At 35.2% G+C, this 17378-nt stretch overlaps 1 protein-coding gene across 5 annotated transcripts in view; it reads left to right on the top strand.

Moving 5' to 3' along the window:
- The window catches only part of COL12A1 (collagen type XII alpha 1 chain), a 141095-nt gene that overhangs the window by 63956 nt on the left and 59761 nt on the right, over positions 1 to 17378 (top strand). For 3 of the 5 annotated variants that reach the window (XM_056818506.1, XM_007484207.3, XM_056818505.1), the window contains exons 3-12: positions 3621 to 3770; positions 3851 to 3970; positions 4071 to 4235; positions 5908 to 6054; positions 9801 to 9940; positions 10976 to 11105; positions 11870 to 12012; positions 12544 to 12673; positions 14952 to 15091; positions 15772 to 15901. In XM_056818506.1, the coding sequence (XP_056674484.1) occupies positions 3621 to 3770; positions 3851 to 3970; positions 4071 to 4235; positions 5908 to 6054; positions 9801 to 9940; positions 10976 to 11105; positions 11870 to 12012; positions 12544 to 12673; positions 14952 to 15091; positions 15772 to 15901 (1395 nt within the window). Of the gene's footprint in view, positions 1 to 930; positions 1053 to 3620; positions 3771 to 3850; positions 3971 to 4070; positions 4236 to 5907; positions 6055 to 9800; positions 9941 to 10975; positions 11106 to 11869; positions 12013 to 12543; positions 12674 to 14951; positions 15092 to 15771; positions 15902 to 17378 lie in introns of all 5 variants that reach the window. The other 2 variants (XM_007484206.3, XM_007484203.3) reach the window with 1 other exon arrangement.

Genomic DNA, 17378 nt, shown 5'->3' with positions numbered 1-17378 from the left:
CATTTTGCCAAGAGTAGTCCACACTCAGGGTGTTGCCATTATGTAGTAGAAAACCCTCTCCAAATGTGGAGGTTACTGTTCCCTCTGCAAATGCTCAGATGACTCATTCTGAAATCCTGAGTGTGTCTTCTTCCAATCAAGACTTTGTGTTTTGTGCCAGTGGGGCTGAAGAGGGGAAGGGTGGGTTATTAAAGTCCTTGCTCCAGGCTCTGCAATGGAAAACAAGGAAGTTTAAGAATGAATGGAGGGTGACCATTCATTATAATAAGAATAATGAGCTACTGTGCTCTTGATAACTATATTCTTGATCTGCTACAAGCCCACACTGCCTCTCCTGGTACAGGGGAGAGAAGCTGGCCTTTATGACAGGAAGACCTAGGTTCAGTTTTTGCCTCTGACACCTACTAGTTATGTGACCAGAGACAAATCACTTCATCTCTTGGTGCCCTGAGATAAGTTATGGAATTGTTAGAGATCAGCATTGATAGAAAAAGAAACTCCATACTTGGGACTCATTTGTTTTATTTATTAAAAAGTCAATTAGAAGTTTATTCACTTATACAATAATATGGAAATTAGAATAAATACTTATATTTAATAAAAAAAAACAACCTCATGCTTTCCGTTTTAGAATTGTTACTGTGTATTGGTTCCAAAGCAGAAGAGCAGTAAAGGCTAGATAAATGGGGTTAAATGATTTGCCCAGAGTTACACATCTAGGACCAGCTGAAGCAAGATTTGAACACAGGGCACCTGTCCCTGGGCCAGGTTCTCTATCCACTGTGCCATCTACCTTGACTGCCTTCTAATAATGTGAAAAAAAGAAAGAATAAAATTCTTTATTTGATTAGTTAAACCAACTCCTTAACTAGCCTATATATAGATATATATTCATATATATATATACATGACCATTTAAAAATATTTCAGGGCAGGCACAACCTATAAAGTAAATGTTTTTGGAATGTTTGATGGAGGAGAAAGTTCACCACTGATTGGACAAGAAATGACAACTCTTTCAGATACAACTGTTATGCCATTTTTATCCAAAGGTAAGCAGCTTTTGAGAATTTCAATTAATGTGGATGCTTTAAATTTAGATAGTTTAATTGTTATATAAAAAACTTCCAAAATAGTTTTAAAAATAAATGTTGACATTTTAAACTAAAAGCTGAAAGAATTATAGGTGTACTATGTTAATTTATAACATTTCTACTAGTCCACATAATTAGTCATCTGTTAAAAAAGAACTAATATTAAGTGCTTTGAAAGTTTTTAAGTGTTACATAAATATCATCTATTATCATGTAGGTAGTGTTTCTCAAACTCTAGTGCATCATATAAATGTCAGATATTACTATATTGTCCAAGGTCTAACTGGCATTCACACCGTTGAAACCTAGGATTACTTTTTTGCTATTGAGACATTTCATTATATATTATTTTGCTTATTATTATTATTTTTATCATATGTGATGATATATTAGTATATAATAGATGACTCTTAGTACATCATTATCTAGTCTTGATACTTTTTATTAAATTGATGCAGTTAATGCAACTTAACCCCTCCCCCAATATCTGAAATATGCTTTTGTTAAAGAAAATGCATGGAAAATGCCAACATAGCAGATGCTACAGGAAAAAAAATGCAATTTAAATGAAGACTCTCAGGATTTCAGGTCTCAGGATCTGTAGAGATTTACTTAATGTGTTTGTCACCCTGAATAAGAGTAATCAGCAATATTGGGCCAGTTAAGAAGATGGAAAGTGAGAATTTTGTCAGCCAAGTTGTTGCATAGAAATATTAAAAAAAATATATATATATTTGTAATTATTAGCCTCATGCCATCCAGTATTATATGTTAAATGATAAAACATAGCTCAATGAATATAGGATAGACCTTGAAGAATGGAAGCTCTGGATTAAAATTTTGCTTCTTGATCCATTCTAGCTTTCTGACTTTTAACTTCTCAAGTGCTCCTGGCAACCCTCTAACTTAAAGTTAAAGATGAGTTGCTGAAAGGAATTTTTACACTGAGAACTCCCCATATCATTGACTTCCTTATCCTCTTCCTCTAATACCCAGAGCATATTTGAAACCAATTTTAATTTCTTTAGGGGGACAGGATTATATTTAAACCATCATGATTTTTAACCACCAGATACTTAGAATAATTAAAGTACTAGATTGGTTATATGGAACATTAATGGAATCATAATAGCTTTTAAGTATGATGAATGTGATAGTTTTTCTCAATGGAATTTCTTCCTTATAAAGATTAGAAGTTGTCATAGCAAGAAGCCAGAAAATAAACAACTGGTAACAACTTCTAGGAAAATAGAGGATAGTTTTTAGATGAGTAATAATAACTTTAAAGAATTAAGTCTGTTTTATAGAAATGTTCTATTATTTAACTTATGATGATATTAACTGACTCATATTTTTGTTCCCTAGCTTGTGAACTGAGGAGATCTGAAATGATTCTTTTTCATAGCATCCCAGCCTTGTATAAATGTTTGTACTTGTGTTTCTACATCTCCTCACTTGTGTGTTTGTTTGCATACCTCGTCCTAAATTATGTTCCTTTTTTCTCATTTTTAAATGTGCACACTCCTCTGCCATCTGTATTTGTCCAATTGCATTATAAAGTAAAGAACAGTATTTACAAAACTGGTAATTATGAAAACGTTTGCATGATAAATAAGATGAAACATTGGCATAGGACATTAAAAGTGGGTTATTTCTTGCTGAATGGGTTTGAATTTAAGCAATCTTGTTAATAGTTACCTCTCATATTTGGTATAGCAAAATTTTAAAAATAGGTGAAGCAATTTCTAGCCCATACATTTTCATCAGTCCACCCCATCCATACTTTGACATTAAAAAAAAAAAACCCTGTCTGTCTTAGAATCAATACTGTGTATTGGTTCCAAGGCAAAAGAGCATTAAGAGGTAGGCAATGGGGTTAAGTGACTTGCCCAGAGTCACACATCTAGAAAATGTCTGAGACCAGATCTGAGCCTAGGACCTCCTGTTTCTGGCTCTGCCTCTCAAACCACGGAGACACCTAACTTCCCCCACTTTTTAACATTTTTGTGGTAATATGACTGCTGCCAGTAACCAGATGTTATTCCAAAAAAAATACAATCCTAATGTTTTAGGTCATATTTGAAAATTCTATTAAAATTTCTAACTCCCCATAGTGAGGTATCTTGAAAATAAGTCTATTTAAAAAAAATTGAACGTGTGCTCATTTTCCTTGTTAATTTGATAAATCAAACACCAGAAGACTTAATTTCTATAATTGAGACTAACATGAGTAAGTTCAATAAATACAAAAATGCCCAATGGAGGGATATCCTTTGAAATATTAATTGCTGGAAAGACCTTTTCTTACTGATACAACTTGAAGTTCATGAATGGGATGGTGATTTATGTTTTCTGGATATATTTCCTGTGATGGCTGTGATTTGGTAATAGAATCATGGTTGAGGCATGGAGGCCATGTGAGCATCCAAGTATTAGCTGAGGGAGGAGATTCAGGAATAAAGGAAATCTAGACATCATTTAATGTCTTTCATGCTCATGTGTGCCTTGTGATTATTGCTACATCAGGAATGGAGTGTTTCACCAGAGCTGAAGCTGACATTGTACTACTGGTCGATGGCTCTTGGAGTATTGGTCGGGCTAATTTTAAAACCATCAGGAGTTTCATTTCACGTATTGTTGAAGTCTTTGAAATTGGCCCCAAAAGAGTGCAAATCGGTAGGCCTTGCTAATATTGAAAACTTTTGTATACTTCTTTTGATGCTCCTCATAAACTAATGACAGTTGCTTTATTTAAGCCCTTGCTCAGTACAGTGGGGATCCCAGAACAGAGTGGCAGCTGAATGCTCATAAGGACAGAAGAAGCCTGTTGGATTCAGTGGCTAATCTACCATACAAGGGAGGCAATACACTGACAGGTAAATGCTAACTTCTTGTTGGTCTTTAAGTCCTATTTTTTTTAAAAAATGATTTATTTATGGAGCAATGATCATATCTGTCTTTTAAAAATCACACCAGGAATGGCTTTGAATTTTATTCGCCAAAACAACTTTAGGCCACAGGCTGGCATGAGACCCCGAGCTCGCAAAATTGGTGTTCTCATCACTGATGGAAAATCACAGGATGATGTAGAAGCTCCTTCAAAGAAACTAAAGGATGATGGAGTGGAACTGTTTGCTATTGGTGAGTACCACAAATAATGGCAGCAACCCAATGGTAGTGCTTTTTAGATCTCAAGGGTTTGTGATTTTGTGAGCATGAATAGTCCATCCCATGACATTGGGGAGCCCCTTTATGTCTGACTAGATAGTCTTTGCAGGTCATTGTGGTCCAAAAGATTGATGACCTGGGGATAATTTTCTGGTGAGGAACTCCTCTGAGCTTAGCTAGGCTGGTCCATCTTGAACTTGTATTTGACATCCTTATAATTTGGAAAGACCCTTATAATTTGGAGAGACTCTTCTCTATTGGCATAGCCTTCATGCCCCATTGAAATATTGGGAGAAGTAGAAAAGGGAAAGGAAAAATCATTTTTATGTGGTGCTTACAATGTGTCTATCCTAAATGCTTTGCAAATATTATTTTTATTTGATATTCAAAACAATCTTGTGAGGTAGAGATATTTTCCCTATTTTCAATTGAAGAAACTGAGGCAAATAGAGGTTACATGTATTGCCCTGAGACACACAGTTAATAAGTATCTGAGGCCAGTTTCAGTCATATCTTCCTGACTCCAGGCACACTGCGTTGCATCTCATAGCTGCCTTTACTCATTGGAGTAGACCTTTTTTTGAAAGAAATGATATAAATGGAAACATAAGGATTTTCTGGCTTTTAAAAAAAAGGGTTGATAGCATTTAGCATAATCTAATGTATTAATCTCCCCTCTTAGAATGGAACCTCTTTGACTGACATTCTATTCCATTTTACTTTTGTCTTTGTATCTCCAGGATTTATCTTATTGAATGCCTGACATATGCATTTCATAAATATTGAGTGATTGATTGGTTTCCATGAGGGAGAAAATGATTTTAGATCTTTGAATGTATACAATCAGCCCTTTTACTGACCAATTTAGAATTTTTAGTTTGTCTTATTTACCTCCTATTGAAATAAAACCATTAATAGGTTATTAAAGAGGAAAACAGTAGGATAGACATTAGACATTTACTATTTTTAAGATTTAGGAAATTTCCTGTTTAGATTTATTTTCTCATTTCTTTCCCCATTCTTCCCCAATCCCAATAATTCTACCACCACTATGATTTATGGAGAGGGGAAAACCCCAAATCAACTAGTTATCTTATGGCTCAGTTTAAAAAATTCCTGTGACTTTCCAGACCAAAATACCTGTCCCTGGTTATCAACTCTTATCCATGACATATGTGGTCTTTTCCATTAAAATGTAAGCTCTGAGGGCTGGAACTCTTTTGCTTTTTGTATTTGTATCTGCAATACTTAGCACAGTTCCTGGTGCATGCAAAGCATTTACTAAATGCTGCTTAATTAATTCATCATTCATTGTTTATTCATTCATTTATTACTTTGGTTAGTTATAGCTTTACCTAGCTATTAATGTACACTCCAGAAAGATTAACAAGACATTATTTTTTTTTGTTCTTAGAATCACTCAATTTTTAGAATAATTTCCTTTTTTAAATCTCTTTTGATGCCTCTTTATGGTATATGATGTGGTTATTAATCTTTCTTATTTATGAAAACTCACATATATAACTGTTGAAATATATTGGAAAATCAGAATATTGATTATAGTATTTTTGTTAAATTACTTGTTAAATTTTGTTAAAAGTTTTTCCTGATCAGCGTTGCTAATTTATAAATCTTTTTTTAAAAGGTATTAAAAATGCAGATGAGTCTGAGTTAAAGATGATTGCAACAGATCCAGATGACACTCATGCATACAATGTGGCTGACTTTGACTCACTTTCAAGGATTGTGGATGACCTAACTGTTAACTTGTGCAATAGTGTCAAAGGTCCAGGTATGCTACCACCTTATTTACCATTTTGTCAGTATTCCTTTCTCTAGCTTAATTGAGGACAATTTTAATTACAATTTTCCTCAGTGTTATCCTTCCTCAAAATTTCTGTGGGTTCCTTTAATACCTAATGAAGGATTTATTTCCTGTTGAACATGGGTCCCCCTTCAGAACACTTGGCTATTGCCAATTCATGACTATTTGCTATGTTGAGGAAATTAGAGGGAGAAAATCCATTAGAGGGAGAAAGTCCATACCTTTGTTATCCTTTGGAAAGCAGTGGTTGTGAATATGAAAGTGAGAGGTTTGGATTAGGGCTCTCTCAGATCCTAATGATCATAATCAACCATAGATTATTTTTGAAGTTAATTTTCTAGATTATTCTTTAATAGAAAGAAATACTAGAATTAAAAATCTAGATAAGGCTGAAGAGATGACTTGTCCCAGCTCCTTTCTCTTGTCCTCCCCTTTTTAAAAATAAGGAAACTGAGACTAAATGTTGGGCACCATTGGTGAAGTAACATTTGGACAGAAGATGATATAAAGAAGTTGTCCTAAATTGGATTGGCATAGGGATGATTTAAGAATTGTATTGATAGAGATCAAAGATGCTTATTTCCCCTCTCTATTATAATATGAAACATGGCATAATGCCAGATAACCTGAGACTGGAAAAGAATCTTGGGCCAGTTCCCTCTTAGGATACTCTTTTTTAAAAATTTTCCCACCAGCCTAGGATGTAGCTAGCTGCTGACACTCTACTCAGAGTTTGTAATGATGAAAACATCTTTCCATAGCTCTTTCCATACCTTTTCAGGGTCAATTACTTCAAAGGCCTTTCAAAGGGAGCTGGCTAAAATTTCAGTCTGTAATGATCACACATCAAAATATTCATTGCTTGGAGAGGAGATTTAATGAAAAGTTCTACAGGGGAAACTCACTGTGGAGTTGAGTGGTAATAAAATATATAAAATATTAATAGTTTAGGGGAAATGTAGGTGGCTCAGTGTATTGTGAGCCAAGGCTACAAACAAAAGATTCTGAGTTCAAATCTGGCCTCAGATACTTCCTAGTTGTGTGATCCTAGGCAAGTCATTTATCCCCCATTACCTAGCCCTTATTGTTGTCTGCCTTAGAACCAATGCACAATATTGATTCTAAGACAGAAGGTAAGGTCTTTTAAAAAAATCACAGTTTTGTCAATCATGACATTTTCACTGTCCAGAAATATGTTATTTTTTGTTTTTAGAAGCATTCAATTTTTAGCATGCTCTTTTAATAATATCTGCCTTCTTTTTATCTCTTTTATTATCTTGTTATGGAATATAATAATATGCCATGATTATAATGTTATATTAGTTGTAATCTATTAGTTATAATATTATCAATCTATCAGTATAATTCTTAAATTAGTGAAAAATCATAGTTTAATTTTCAACCATAACACCAATTATATATGACCTAACCTCCTACTATGTCTTGGTATATAGATATAACTCATTCCTTTTGATATGGTCTTGACCTGTTCAGGATTTGGCATATCAGTTTTCTAAAACATGTTCTATTTGTCTGCTAGAGTCTTGGAGCTGATGACTCTGGCTGCTATTTTTCTCTTTCATTCTTTCTGTTTGGATATCCTTAGTATACTTTACCCTGATTCTTTTCTCTGGCTCAGGGTATATTGCCTTTTATTACTCCTGCTCCCAAGATTTGAGCCTCTTTCCTGGGTTAGAGTCTAAAGCTGTGACATTCTTGCAATCAAAAAAGTCATAGACATACATGAATAGCCAAATATCTTTCACTTCCTTCTCATCACCCTCATCCCTGCAGCCAATAAAATAAACCATTCTCTGCAACTGAATACTGTCAGTAATGGTTTCAGCACTTCAGAAATATGTAACGTCACTTGAAACTGACACTTTCAACTGCCTCAGATTGCTACCCTTCTATAATTTACTGAATTCTGTAATTTATATGTTTTATTTAGTCAATTCTATAATTTAGCCAATTAGAAATTTCTACCTGGAGAATTTCTATGGACAAAAAATATCACCCTGTAGTCAACTAGGTGATAAGTTTCTAGGCTGGCCTTTGGACAATATAATGCATTTCATTGCTAGGACCAAACTTGTAGTCTTTCTAGCTTGGAAGAACCTAACAGAGGATGTGCCTTGCTGGCCAAGCCTTTGAGAACGCAGGGTTACATTTGTTTCATGCTAGGACATAAGAATAAGACTTTAGTGGAATCAATTAATAAAAGACCAAATATAATGATTATTCTGTAGCTTGGAATAATTCATTTTTGAGTTATTATAGGCAATGCTAGGGATTATCCTTTGTGCATTTACACTAGTCATGTGACCATTGGAATGAGAGGTCAACAAGGACACCAGTGGACATGATTCAGGTATTCTGGGTTTCAGCAATATATTTATGTGAATTTTTATTCGTTGAGTTTCTGACCAAACCTTTGTCAATTTTCTTTTGGGATTTGGCCAACAGATTGTACTTTTCTCTGGAGAAATAGGCCACCTGTGTAGCCAGCATTTGTAGGTTTATAAGTCTCACTATTAGTTTAGAAAGTTGTGGTTTTATTTCACTGGAGAGAACTTAGAATAGATGAAAGCATTTTTTATCTATTTTCCTTTCTGTTTTATCATCCATGTGATCATTGTACCCATGCCAGTTTCCCAGACTATAAAACTGCTTGATAATTTTGTAGACTTGATTATAACCCAAGTATAATAAAGGTTAGAGGACTAAAAATGGGAAAAATTTTTTTTATACATTTTTGACTTGTGAGGAACTCAAAGGAGAATGGTTGTGTTATACTTTGGTTTTACTAGATTAATTAATTAGTTTTCAAGCTTTAACTTGTGGCATTTTTGTCATCTTCACCATCTTATTATTGCCATTTAAAAATGGATTTCATGTTATAGAAAAGGACTGGTTCAAATTATTCTATACAGGTGACTGCTTGCTTCCATGTGGGTGACAGTTACTCTCAATAGTATAACTTTAAAATATTAACTATATCTATAGAGATATATGCAAAGGATTTTAGTTACAAAAGTTCAAATCAAATTCAGAAACATTCAAAAAATTCCTGATTTCATTGAATGCTTTTGGAAAAAAGTATCACTAAGTGAATCATTCTAATTTATTTTCATAGTGAAGACTACTTAGTATACAAAGGGAGTAGCTTAGAATGCTTTTATTAATAAAAGGTTATGTTTACATAATATTTAGGGTTGAGATGCTTTAGATTTCATTGTCAAATTTGATATGTCTGTAGTATGGTATTATTATAGCTATTATGTGGGTGATGAAAATCAGTCCCAGAGAACTTAAGTAACCATATTGTCTAGTTGTTTTCAGTTGTGTATGATTCTTTATGGCATCTTGTGAGGTTTTCTTGGCAAAGATAATGGAGTAGTTTGGTATTTCCTTCTCCAGCTCATTTTACAGATGAGGAAGCTGAGGCAAGCAGGATTGAGTGACTTGCCTACAGTCACACACCTAGTAAGTGTCTGAGGCCAGATTTGAACAGAGGTCTTCCTGATTCTAAACACTGCTGGGCCACCTACATGCTCCATTAAGGGACTTAACTAAGGTTTTTCAATTAATAAGGCATAGTTAAAGAACTTGAACTTGAGCTTTCTGAATTTGAACCTAGTGCTTTTGTCATTCTGACACATTCCCAAATGGACATTAGGATTTTTCATTCCAAATTTGTTTTCCTTTCATAGGTGACTTGGAAGCACCTTCTAATCTTGTTATATCCGAGGTAACCCATCGTTCCTTCAGAGTGAGCTGGACACCCCCATCGGACAGCGTGGACAGATACAAGGTGGAATATTATCCAGTTTCAGGAGGGAAACGCCAAGAAGTGAGTAAATAATGTCCCTTTCCCCCTCCTACTTTTTCCTTCTTTCATAAGTCTCCCAATAGAGGCTTTTGGTAGAATGTCAAATGAGTTGTCAGCATTCATAATGAGAAGCTGAGACCAAGTCAAGAGCAGTTCCATGGTCCTTCTGTTACTGCATATAGTGTGCCTGCTCTGCTTGCATCTGCCTAATTATACTCTTGCTCGTGGTTGTCATTAAAGGTGAAAAAGATTTATTAGACTCCTATGGTCTTTAAAATCTGTGGGTTGGCAGTGGAATAACATTGCTACTTTCTCAATAGCTGGCATGTTTATTCTTGCCATTATTCTCTGCTTCCTTGCTGACCTAATGTTTTCTGAAACAACAAAAAACCTTCAAAAATTTAAAATAAATTCCAAGCCTATATAGCAGGGTGATTAGGTGAACTCGTGCTAAATTTGATGAATGTCTCCTCTCTACTCCCCTTGCTGTTTTCCAGTCTGAAATTCTAGGAGAAAGGAAGCCCAAAGGAATCCCAAGGTTCTTTGCTTGCTTTTATAGACCACACAGGAAGGAAATTCCTTAAACAAGAGTCTGTCTCTCATTCTCCCCTTCCTCCTCCCAGTCCATTTACTCAATAAACAGACAGATGCCAGTCCCTGAAGAATAATAGTATATCTGGCTCCAAGGGGAACACTGCTTCTCTGACAAGGGGAACACTGTTTCTCTGACAAAGGTGTATATCATCATCAAGTGGCTTGCTCAGGGGATAGGGGAGACTCATCAAATTAAGCAGGGGTTGGGTCTTCCGATAATCCCATCTACATTTATTACAATTCCAAGCTTATCAATGGAATATAAACTCCTTGAGGGCAGGTATGATTTTATTTTTGTCTACATTATCTCCAGCACCTGACATATTGCATTTTGCTTAGCAGGCACTTAACAAAATCTTGTTAAACTGAAATCTGTTGCAACCAATCTATTTTAAGTGTAGCAGAAAGAAAATCTGGGAATATACTATTTGACTTTTACCTCATTTTGCCCTTTCCTCCTAGTTTTATGTGAGCCGCCTGGAAACTAGTACAGTGCTCAAGGATCTAAAACCTGAAACAGAGTATGTTGTTAATGTGTATTCTGTAGTTGAAGACGAAAATAGTGAACCTTTGAAAGGCACTGAAACAACCTGTAAGTGAGATGTACTTGTATCTTTTGCTTGCACTGTGCTCATTGTACTTTATCTGCTTGTGGTGGATATCTGATCTCTTTTGATCTCCCTAAAATAATCTTTGTTCTCATTTCTCCCTCCACACCCTGCTATACACCCCAATACCCCAAACTTGGTGACTCCAAACTTCACCCAATAGCAAGATTTTATAATCTCCAATTCTATCACCAACTCCCTCACCCCAGAGAGTTATTTCATCAGTTCCTGGAAACTTTTAGGCGAGGCTACACAGATTATACGGTGCAGGTGACACAGAGCCGGGAGTAAAATCCAGATCTCTTGACTTTCAGTTCATATTTCTTTTTGCAATATTATGCTGTTGATATAATGTAATTGATGTGATTTCTCATATGGGTTCATACTTTTAAAAAATACCTTACCCTCCTTCTTAGAATAAATATTGTGTATTGGTTCTAAGGCAAAAGAACTGTAAGGACTAGCCAATGGGGGTGAAGTGACTTGCCTGGAATCACATAGCTAGGACATGTCTGAGGTCGCATTTGAACCCAGAACCTCCTGTCTTTAGGCCTGGTTCTCTATCTACTGAACCACCTAGCTGTACCCCCAGTTTCATGCTCAATACAGGTTCCAAGAAGTTTACAAAATATAGCTGAAGTAGATATATGGAGATAAGAAATATATTAAGAAACAAAAGTTAAAATATGAAAGTAAGTAAAACATAAAGAAAGTAACTTACTTGATAAATGATTTTATGTTTTGGTAGTGCCAGTCCCTGTTGTTTCCCTGAATATTTTTGATGTTGGACCGACTAATATGCGAGTGCAATGGCAGTCAATTGGTGGAGCTACTGGTTACTTGTTGTCCTATAAGGCAGTCAATGCTACAGTACCTACAACTCCCAAAGAGGTAGGAGACATGGTTTCCTTGTTAAATTCACAAAATGATTACAATTAAAAAAATTAAATGTATTCATTTGTTTTTTTGTTACATTAAAATATGCAGTTAACTTCCTCCCTTCCTTGGGAGAGAAAGAACTGATAAATAGAAATAAGAAAGATATATACATTTTTTTTAATCAGAAAGATTACAATTTAAAACATATATATCATCCTTTCAGCCTGTCCATAGTATGTTTTAAAATACTAGCGTGCATTGTGAAATACATTGTGAAATTAAATGAACAAACTCAATGACATCCATCAGGTGGTTATGAATGAAGGTGATATGAATTTCAGAAATAAATTAACCAGTTTTTGTTTGGATACATTCTTTTTTAAACTTTGGATGCATTCTTCTTTTAACTTTGTGTTTAGACTCCAGATATACATTCTATAGCTATATCCATGTGCATATTATATCTATGTCTGTATCCGTTTCTATATCTACATCTGCCCCTGATCTATATATGTATTTATATTTATGTCTCTATCAATATAGATGCGTGTTGGATCATCAGTGACAGATATGCAGCTGGTTGACCTCATTCCCAATACTGAATACACTGTAACTGTCCAGGCAGCATTGTACGACCTCACCAGTGATCCAGCCACTGCCCGGGAAGTAACTTGTAGGTGTTACTCTCCCCCTTCTTAATAATCCCTATTTAAAATATCAATTTTAAATGAAGTGTCAAAAATTTCAGGCTTTGCTTGATGATTCTGTTATAACCTCATTCTATCAAAGCAAATTGTCACCATTATTCTTTCTAGCTCACAGCTCCTTAACCTTGGTATTATACTCAACTCCTCAATCTCTGTTGCCCCACTTAATCCACTGGTTGCTAAATATGAATGTTTTCTTTTTAAAATCTCCATAACATCTGTTCTCTTTACTCACAAAGCTATCACCTTAGCTCAGGCCCTCATTACCTCTTGCTTAGATTATTGTAGCAGTCTCCTTTGTTTGTCACCCTGCTTCAGTTCTCTCTGCTTTAGTCCATCTTTCATTCTACTGCCAGAGTTATTTTCCTTAGCCATGGAACTGGCCATGTGACCTCTTTCCTCAATAAAACTTCAGTGACTTCCTATTGCTTCTAGAATCAAATATAAACTCTTCTCTTTAGCATTTAACTTGTCAGTTAAGCAAAAGTGAACTCGAGATGAATGGGAAATTCTCTGTGTACACAGCCTAAACAAGGGGAAAATGAGCCCGAGGAGGAAGACTCATAAACAGGATTGGGACATGCAGGAGAATGAGTAGGACTGGCTTATAAATCTCGACAGAGATGATCCTGGGATATGTGTGGATAGAGATGTGGTCTATAGAAAGGTTATTAAGTGAGCTATTTTAAGAAAGTCAGGGTTGTATACACATGACATTAAAACAAAGGAACAGTAGAGAAGAATGTCCTTGAAGACAAATGTGGCATGAACTATATAATAGAATTGGTTGAGGTTGAAGACTGCTAGAATGGAGGAAGCAGGCAGATACAAAACTGGGAGGTTCTGGAAAAATAACCACAGAGAAGTGTAGGGGGAAGGGGCAGAGAGGCAGAGGGAGAAACTCTGGAAGAAGGACAAGGAGACAAAAAGATAAACAAGGGAGGCAGAGGTATTTGGAAATAAGAGGGGAAGGATATGTTTTGTATTGTAGAGGATAAAATATGCCTTTTTGGATAATGATTTTTCTTAACTCCCTTGGCATTCTCAAAGTATAGGTTCAGTATACTTTGCCTATACTATCCTAAGACTAATTTTATGATTTGTTTTTCCATGCTGGTTGCTGTGGCTTTCTTCAGATGCTTACTGGGTGCTTAAGATTTTGACCCATTCTCACTCTACATTCTCTTAACAGCCAGTAGAAAAACATCATTCTTAAGGGATCAGGAGTGTTTTCATTTCTACTGGAATAGTTTTCAGTATCTGATAAAGGAATATGAACTCTAACTATAAAAAGAAGAGAGATGGTTAAATGTTGATAAAAAGTTTCCTATTTAAATAACATAGCCAAAGTGAATGGAGAAAAGCTGAAAATAAATGAAAAGTGGAGGCAGCAACAATTGCAATAATTTAGACAATACTTTAAGGTGACATAAGCAAGAGGATCCACAGGCAGTATAGTCTGGTAATTCTGTTTGATTTCAAAGCTATTTTTTCTCTAGATATTGTGATAATTCTGGGCTGTAGTTGTTGAGTCATTTTTAGATATGTCCAACTCTTTAGGGCCCTTTTTTGTTTTTGGCAAAGATACTGGACTGTTTGAAGCAAATAAGTTTAAGTGCCTTGCCCAGGGTCAGATAGCTAGTAAGTAGCTAAAACCAGTTTTGAACTCAGAAAAATGTGTCTTCCTGACTTTCAGCCTGGCATACTATCCACTGGGCAACCTAGCTACCCCTGAACCTGAATACACTTACTCTTATCCTTCCTATAAATTTCAGAGAAGGAACTGATTTATTTTGGTAAATTCAGTCCTCTCAGATGGGAGAATCATATGCTCATTTGGCTCATAATCAGAGCTACTTGGCAATATATATGGATATGTATATGTGTCTATGTATATTCTTTTCAAGATTTCTTTAAAATATTTGATGAAAGAAGATTTAGCAATAACTGGTCTTTTTACTGTTTTAAAGTGTGGAAAGCACTATACAAAGATCACTTCTTTTGACTCTCACACACACAAAGTGAGATAGCCACCACACGTGTTATTATCCTCATTTAATAGATGGGGAAACTTAGACTTAGACAAGTTAAGGGACTTCTCCAGAGTGAAAGATCTGTTAAGCATCAGAGGCTTTGGCTCTAAATCCAGTTGTCACATCACTGTCTCTATTCGCATTATATATCAGCATTCCAAAAAAAACCACCATGATTATATCTGAACTTAATGCTTTTGTATTTCTACAGTACCCTTACCTCGCCCTAGAGGTTTGAAACTCACAGATGTTACCCATAGCAGTATGAATGTCATCTGGGATCCTGCGCCTGGCAAAGTACGAAAATATATTGTTAGCTATAAAACAGAAGAAGATGATGATGTAAAACAGGTAGGTTAGAAATTTATAAGGTTTTGGAAACTATTACTTTTTTTTCTAGCAGTGATTAAACATTTCGGATAGATAATGTTGTTAAAGCAGCTTTTGGACACTTGCCATCCATCATTAGTAACTCATGAATGCATATAAGGTACTATAAACACTCCATAAAAGAAAAAGAAAAAAAATTCAGACTTCTTTGTTATGAAGGGATGGTCAACAATTTCATGTGGATTATCCAGATTGTGGGAGCACTGTGCCCCTAACTGCCATGATGTGGAAGGGATTCCAGGATATGCAAACATGATATTCACCAGATATATAGGAGATAACTTCAGAGGGAAGACACTAAGTTTAAAGGACTATGAAATTCTTATAAAAAGTGGGATTTTAGCTGATATTTGAAGGAAAGACTGGAGGCAGAGGCAAAGAGGAAGCGATTTTAAGTATGGGAGATAGTCAATAGTAATGCTTAGGGTGGGGGAGATGGACTATATTGCATGAGAAATCGCAAGGAGGCCAGTCACTAGATCCCAGAGAAAGTGGTGGAGAATTAAGGTTTAAGCATTTGAAGGGTTGATCTTTTCTAATATCACAATTCTGACATTTTTGTTGTTCTGGGACAATTAACAATAATAATATTGCTAGAACCAAAATTCTTTAAATAAAATCCACTCCTGTTTCTATTATAGGTGGAAGTAGATAGATCAAGGACAAAGACCTCTCTTGGTGATTTGATTTCACAAACTCTCTATACTGTCAATGTTGTAGCAGTGTATGACGAAGGGGAATCTCCTCCAGTGACTGCTCAAGAAACTACACGTAAGATGAGATATTTCATTTCCTTATAGACAATTGGGAAAGGAGTATATCAATAATTCCCATAAATACATGTATATGAAAATAGATTATATACATTGGAAAACAATATATGAGATACAAGTACTACATGTAACAACTTTTACCTTAGTTATTTGAAACTTTTTTTTAAACCTGGAAACTTCGATATAAGACAGTGAATATTGATTGGATAATTTGTGTTTAATAATTAAATATTACTAATCCAGAGTTCATTAATTATTAGTTTAGTACTTAGTAACTAAGGACAACTAGGTGGTGCAGCAGATAGAGTTCTGTACCTTGAATCAGGAAAATTCATTTTCTTGAATTCAAATCTGGCCTGGGACACTTACTGGCTGTATGACCCTGGCTGGGCAAGTCACTTAACCCTGTTTGTCTCTGTTTCCTCATCTGTCAAATGAAATGGAGAAGGAAATGGCAAACTACTCCAATATCTTCCCCAAGAAAACCCCAAATAGGATCATGAAAAGTTAGACATGACTGAAATGACTGACAAAACAATTCATAATTAACTAATATGATCAATGGCTCAGTTGGTTAGAACAGAACACTGGTGAGAAATAACATTGGTCATTGATGTGGTCGCCATTGGTCTGACTAGTTCTTTTGTTCCATGTCCATAGACTATATATCTCATCTCAACCTGGTACCTTGTAGATTTGTTCTGTTGTATATATGGCAAAAGAGTATATCCATGAGTCTGCAATAATTAATTGCCATTGATGGAAAAATGACTCATGAGTTCAAATTCTCTTAATAATGGATCACATGTATCATCTTTGTGTTTATTATGAAGTATCTAATGAATTTCTATTGATCTGATTTACAGATATATTTTAGAGGCCATCTATGGCTACTGCAGTGGTCAGTCTTGTAGGAAAGATACAGACCGAGCTTGAAATTAGTTGATGGTACACATTCATAACCCAGTCAATTATTTAGCGTCTTTTCCTTCTCAGTTTGTAGCAATCTCTCATCAATGGGTTTTCTTACCTTTCCATCCAATTTTATTTAAATATTTCCTCAGTTACACTTGCCCATCCATTTTCTCATGACTTCACCTGGTATTTTCTATTTTGAAATATTTATTTTCATACTTATTCATTTTCTCTTTCCCTGAGTAAACCATTCCCTAGCTGCTGTTGGTTGAGATCTCAGCTATCATACTTCCTAGCTTTGTTACCTGTAGCCTTGTTTAAATGCAGTATATTCCTTTTTTACCTTTTTGCTTAAAGTTATGCATCAATTTGAAAAAAATTAATTGGGCTTTTCCATGGAACTGTTTTTTTTTCTATAGTATCTTTCCCCTATGCAAGTTCTGTATTTAAATGTATTAACTTTGTGGTGGTGGGAATGGTATAACAATCTACTGATTGGTAGATAAAATTGAATGAGTTCAGCCTTTTTCTAAAAGCAACATTCTGTGGTTATTAATTGG

The sequence above is a fragment of the Monodelphis domestica genome, chromosome 2 (genome assembly GCF_027887165.1).
Source record: "Monodelphis domestica isolate mMonDom1 chromosome 2, mMonDom1.pri, whole genome shotgun sequence".
Lineage (NCBI taxonomy): Eukaryota > Metazoa > Chordata > Mammalia > Didelphimorphia > Didelphidae > Monodelphis > Monodelphis domestica.
This window is presented reverse-complemented; position numbering and strand designations above follow the sequence as displayed.